General features: G+C 39.3%; 1 protein-coding gene across 1 annotated transcript in view; it reads right to left on the bottom strand.

Moving 5' to 3' along the window:
• Positions 1-338: 338 nt before the first annotated feature.
• Positions 339-6,568, bottom strand: part of LOC148592949 (EF-hand calcium-binding domain-containing protein 6-like) — a 98,237-nt gene continuing 92,007 nt past the window's right edge. Inside the window, exons 25-29 of the mRNA XM_088533041.1 lie at positions 6,134-6,361; positions 4,618-4,795; positions 3,595-3,779; positions 1,224-1,373; positions 339-461 (exon numbers count right to left, since the gene is read on the bottom strand). Of these exons, the coding sequence (XP_088389167.1) occupies positions 339-461; positions 1,224-1,373; positions 3,595-3,779; positions 4,618-4,795; positions 6,134-6,361 (864 nt within the window). The remainder of the gene's footprint in view (positions 462-1,223; positions 1,374-3,594; positions 3,780-4,617; positions 4,796-6,133; positions 6,362-6,568) is intronic.

The raw sequence follows: 6,568 nt of genomic DNA, 5'->3' as shown, positions 1-6,568 counted from the left end.
AACCCTTTTTACTGAAGTTAGAGTGTGCCATTAATAAAATGCATTAAAAAAAAGCTTGCTTAAATGCAATGCTTTTTGATATGTCTTAGGAAGCATTATTTTGACATTGCTAATTGTTGTCTTTTTCTCTTTTGATAAATGGATTATGCAGAATTAATTCCCTCACTATGTAGATTTAATCCACAACACAGGACCACTCTGTCAGAATTGTTAAGTATTTTGAGGTTTCTAATGAATAGATACAAAAAAAGCCATACTCAATTAATTTATTAGTTTGAAATTTTAAAATATAAATCAGTCACTCTTTTTATCTATAGCTTCCTGCATTTAACTAAATCCTACTGCAAAAATGCCCGGAGAAAATCATTATAGGATATTTTTGAAGACAGATTTTTATCATAATATTCCAAGATGTTAAATAACTCTTCTTCAGTTAGGTTAATGCTGTACTCGCGAAGAACCTGCAAAAGACAGAAATCATACAACTGATTCCAGTGCTGTGGATTAGCAAAGGAAAAAAAAAAACAGTTTATGTTGCTAAAATTTCTTTAAAAGTAGCTTCATGGTTCAGCTCTACTCAGGTTTCTCAGAGTATCTGAAATTCAAACTCTCCCTATTATCTCTTAGTTTTCCAATGCTGATATTGTCTCCATGGGATGCATTCCCAAAAACCCGCATATACAAGGCTTTTGCCCACTAGCTAAATGTCATGTGGGTAAAGAAAGCATTTTGGAAATGGGTAGCACTCCTGTGCCTTGACGCTTGTTTACAGAAAGTCCATATTTAAAAGGCTTTCATTAGTATAAACAGATGGGACCAAGAGATAGAAAAATCATCTTTTCTACCCTCCTTGAATGATCTGCAGTCTTTGCATTCAGAATAACAGAGGGAGTGATCCAGTCTCTCAAATAAATGTATGCACAGTAGTAATGTCCATGGGCACTCTGGGCTTTTAATGCTCCTGAGACAAATACTCAGCCTCCAGGTGCTCGTGCTCAACTCTTCCATGAGAACCCAACTTGGCCACGGAGCATCTGGTTCAGCAGATGCCAAAAGTGAAGCTGGACACCTGCCTCTTTCAAAAATTCCACCCAGTGCATTTTGCAGCATGTCAACAGATTTAAATGTCCCGCCGCCAATGCTCTGCCAAGTAAACTTTCAGTTAGGAGGCTTGCATTAGACTACTGTAATTGTCCAACTGTTATTTGATAAGTGAAGCTTACTTGTCTAAAATCTGGAATATTTAACATTCCGGTCCGACTTTCATCATAGGATTTAAAGGTTCGCCTCATTGGTCTCCAGCAGTGCAGGATTTGGGGTTGAATTCTCAGCATTGCACTGAAGAACGCTGTGGTTTGTGGTCCAGGACTCAGCTGGCAAAGTTGGGAGAAAGACCAGCACTTACTAATACCAGGAACACAACTGGGCACGACGGTAACACAGAATGAAAAGGTGGCAGAACGAAACTGTGACCGAAACTGTGACAGGCCACTGCATACCCGTATACAAGTTATTGCAAGATATTGCTTACACAAGATTTATTTAATCTATAACATTTTAAAAATATTGGGAAGTGTAGACGGTATATTTACCTAATCACAGTCAAAATCCTAACTTTTATTATTTGAATCTGATTCTGAGGGCAATGTTATTTCTTCTAAGATCTCAGTGTTTTCACACATATTATACTTGTCCTTGTTTCAACTCTCAGTCATTCACAGTTCTCTGAGGTGTTCATTTTTTAGAGCGAATTTCTTGCTATAAAATGACTGAATGCATAAGCCAACTGTTGGAGCAGTAGACTATTTAAGAAAAACAAAACACCAATGTATGTTTTTCCTCACACATAAAATACCTTGTGACCAATTTTTGAACATTTCTACAGCTTGATATTTGGAACACGGAGTCAGTTTTATTGGGAAGTGTTGTCTCTTTTGTGTTAGCCTTGCTGAAGTCGTTACATTGTTGAACCTTGAACACATGAAGTGTGAAACTACTGATTATGGCAAAATTCATTCCACTTGTACCATGCAGTAAGACTTGAGTTGTAAGGGTAAGGGACTTGGGGAAAACTCAGCAAGCCTCAATCATCCTACAGGGTCTTGGTCTCCTGTAGTGCCCTCTCTGACTACAGCTCCATCTCTACCTCTCTCCATACTCTCCTGGTATTATTATAGCAATAGGGTTAAGTCAACAGTCCCCATTTGTGCCAGTTGCTCAAGCCACTGGCATCTCTACAAATGTCTCGGTGTGGAGGAAATGTACTGTTGCTTTTACTCATCTGCTACCTGCCACCCAGAATACTGATTCTCTCATGCTTTTGAGAAAGAGTTGTGCCTGCTGCAAAAAAAAAAAAAAAAGGTTTTATTTGTTTTTATTATTCCTTTTGATGTATGTCTGTATACTTATTAGGTGGAATGGGCTGAGCAATCTATGAGGAAATTTCACTTTGAATATTACATTCTATAAAGATGCTCAGAACATGGATCGAGCTCTTCACTATGCTTCCTGAATAGAATAAATAAAACAAAAATTATTTGAGACTACAGCACAGGGACTTAAAAATTACTGCTTTATGCATCCCAGCGTACTGGGATAGAATTTTACAGCATCACATTTGTGTATAAAAGAAGCCTTATGTAAGATAATGAAGTTCTTTGATGCAAAACTTAATAGTTTTACCTTACTCTCCCTACTGGCAGTGAATACTTGATAATTCCTAATGACACTCTCTTCTTACCTTGGTAGCAATCTGTTCCACAGTTCCACAGCTGAAAACAGTTCCATAATGTAATTTCTCCATAAAACGCTGCTACTAACCATATCTAAGCTAATTAGGCACAGTCAGAAACAGCCTAAGAATGTAGCAGGTTTGCTGAATGAGCAGATTTGGAATCTGGCGCTGTTTCTACTTCACATCTTGACTGGGCACAGTTACCTATCTCTCTTTTCTAGGTCAGGAGACTCAGATTTTGACATCTCTTCTGATCTTTCCTGCCCTGTGCTGGCACCATGGGCAGAGGGGATCAGCTCACGTGCACCAGCCTTGCTTGGACTGCTTTGCCTTTTCATGGCAGTTTGTGGACAGGGTTGCTGCAAGGGCATAGTGTGGGCTGACTAGTCATGGCTATTAGATGTTTTTTAGACAGTATTAACAGGGAGGGTTTCCTCTGAGCTTTTCTTGCTGTCCCCAGTGTGGAGCTGAGGCAATACCTGCCCCTGGCAGTATCTCCAGCTGCAGCTGTCCCACGAGTCAGATAGATATCCACTGCAATTTTTATTGCTACTTGATTTAGCTAAAAGTCTCCTAGAACTTCAGCTCTCGTGTTTTCTATTTCTATTATCCAAGTTTTAGCAAATATATCGTATACCCTGGATAGACAGAGCACGATCCCAAGGAGTTAAATGCTGTAGCTGAAGGAGACACCATATGAATATTATTATTAAATAGGAGATAGGATTAAATAGAAGAATGTTGGAAAGTTCCTGTATAAGGTGACAGCAGAATCAGGCCATGAGATATTCTGTGAGAGAAGCAAAATTAAAAAAAAAAAAAATCCCCCAAACCTTAATTTTTAAAAGCTTTGCATATACCGGTATTTGTGGCTTCTGTATAATCATCCTTTGTAGCAGGGAGGTTTCCTTCGGCTTTAAAAACAAGATGCAGCTCTGAAGGAAGTTACAATATGCAAATTTTCCATTATTCTTGAAATCATATTTTGTTGTTATTTGCTTAACTTCGTCTTCACTTAAATCCAACTCAAACTTCTCTGCTATATCTAGAATAACAGAAATGCAAAAAACAACAACAACAAAAAACCTGTCACTCTCAAAAATAACCAAGCATTGCAACTGACAAATTTTAGTGAGGATATAGAGGCACGCCATCAGTGACTGCAGCATAAACACGTTGTGCATGCCTTAAGCTATGCAGAGCTACACGTATATGTGCACGATTATAGGCATGGCAATTCACACTGAACAAGGTTTTAGCTGATTGATAACATGCCATTTTAAATGCTCGAGAAGTACTTCTTGATATTAACTGTGATAAAAGTTCTCATAAACTGATAACATGTTCTGATACCCGAGGCTTTACAATTGATTACTCAGGTGCATATTGTCTTACTACATGGGCAAATGTCCTTTACAAAGACACAGAAGGTCATCCCTGCAGAAGAGAGCAGAGCAGCATAGCTTAGCTCTTCCAAGGGAAAAATCCAGGGGCCTTTGAAATTAGCAGGCCCTTAGCCACCAGTATCAGTGCAACCAGGATTTCACCATAAAGCACATACAAGAGCATAAGGGAAATGTCTGGTAAATGTATATTTATTCACATCTCCCCAGTCCTACAGAGGACTAATATATTAGGAAGGTTATCAGCCAGCCTGTGTATATGCCATAAATACCAACTGGTCTTTCCCAGAGAATAGCTAATTCTGAGTCCAAATGTGTGGCATACACGGCTGCATTTAGTCCTGTTCTGTTATAGCAGGATGCAGCAGTCATGCAGTGGATGCCACTTGCTAGGGACCAGATGTTCCTATGGCTAGGACACCAGAAAGAAAATGAAATACATCTTAAAATGAAAAAAACATTTATTGGATGGTAACAAACCTAGGAAGTCTGGCACTGGGATTTCTCCTTTCTTGTGGACATCCTTCTCTTTGCACTCTTTCAGTATTCTTCTCCAGGAATGCTTGATTTTCTTCCGTATCTTGTTTTCTATTGGTTCACAGTTAAGGACAGGGGCAGAACATGTTGCTGTTGTCTGAGGACGGCTGGATGCTGGTGTCTAAAAGAAAGAGATCATGATAATTTTTCTTCTCAAGCTTTGTTGGCTATGTAGAAAAAACATCAAATGACAAATGACAAATTCTAGCCTTTCATATTGGAGTTTATAATATTTCCCAGGGCCTCCTTGAGGATTTCACTGCAGCCTTGCACACCCTGCCATGCAGTGCTGCCAGGGCACTCAGTTACTCAGGATCAGATTCAGGCTGGCCAGGGGCTTTCCAACAGCCATGAGTTTTGGGAGGGCTGATTTATAGTGGCCAATCTAGCATCCACTGAGAGTAATGAGGAGTTTTCTATTGCTTTCTGTAAGGATTAGGTCAGAGCATGAAGGATGTGTGTAACTAACTGCTTTTTAAGAAAGAACTTACAGGTAGTGCAATAATTTAGCTACAAGTGGGCTGTTTAGAAGAGCCCTCCTGACAAGCTCTCTGTTTCTTTAAATTGTTCAATCCATTATTTCTTTTTCAATAGCTAAACATCTCATGCAGAAGTAGGAAGAAAAATCCAAGCATGTTCAGAGCACTGTATTGTTCTAAATTGTAGAATAATTGTATTTTTCTGTTTTAAGTTTGAAGATAGCCAAAGAACATGGAAAATACAGGGCAACCACACGGAGGACATTTCATTTTTATGCCTGTCATGATTTCCTCACCTTTCTGTGAATTCTACTACTCGTGGAAGATGGACGTTCAGGCGACCCATGTGATTCATTGACAGGAACTATAGATACAGATGCAAATCTGAAGAAGCACTGCTGCCATTCTAGTCCACTTCTCTTGTCTCTCCCAGATTGCTGCCCTTTAGACTATCAGCCAATAACAGCTGCAATGTGTCACCCACCAGAAAGCAGAGCAAGGCCATGAGAACATTTTTGGACAGGCCAGCAAACACCATTTGGAAAATGGCAACTCCCCAGCTTGCCCGGCTTTGGCAGATGACCACAGATTGACATTTGTTAGGCTGCTTTTGCAGTTATTCAGCCTTGGAAACTTCATCTGTTTATTTTTTTCTCATAAAAAATGACTGCTAAATAGGTTTATTGTAAATTGTATTTGCAATACCACTCTGATGTAAGTAAAGTAACAGGGTATGTTACTGGCATAAAATTAAATAAATCCTTTGACTAAAGTGGAGTTGCACCATTTGGCCCATTTTTTGTCATTGTAACACAATTTTGCAAATTACTGCCCTTATTAACAGGTGTTTGCTAGAGGCTTTTGTTTGCCTGCTGTCATGGGCAGTTAATAGAAATGCCTTCGCTGAGTTCACAGGCATTATTTTCAGCCTATGCACAGAAATGAAAATCCAGAAAACTCCTAAAGTGTCTGTCACTTACTTTTCTTTGCTCTCCCAGAGAAGATGATGTCTTGGGACGTTCAGGCTGAGATGATACCTCTAACTCCAGCGTGGTAGTGGTGACTGGCCTGGTACAAGATGCAGAACTGCTTGTACTGCAAGTGCTCGAAGGCATCGTTCCACGTTCTGAGCTGAACTGCTTCAAAAAGTCCTGGTACTTCAACCGTCCACTAGCATTGACATCTACTGTGTTCCAAAGATTTTCAAACTAATGGAGAGCAAAATATGACTTTTGTAAATGATAGCTTAAAAAAAACCAAAATCTAGAATCCCCGTGTGCACTAAACATATGACAAAACAAATTGAAAAGAAAGGGAGAAGATGCCCCTAGGAATGGAGGAATCCTAGGGTCCATCTCATTGAAAAAAAATAGTCTTATTCTCTGCAGAAATCTACATAAGGCTAGAAAAGCAAT

Source organism: Tinamus guttatus, unplaced genomic scaffold (assembly GCF_059628265.1).
Source record: "Tinamus guttatus ecotype Peru unplaced genomic scaffold, ASM5962826v1 Tinamus_guttatus_pri_ptg000475l, whole genome shotgun sequence".
Taxonomy (NCBI): domain Eukaryota; kingdom Metazoa; phylum Chordata; class Aves; order Tinamiformes; family Tinamidae; genus Tinamus; species Tinamus guttatus.
Note: the sequence above shows the minus strand (reverse complement) of the source record. Positions and strands in the feature narration are given on the sequence as shown.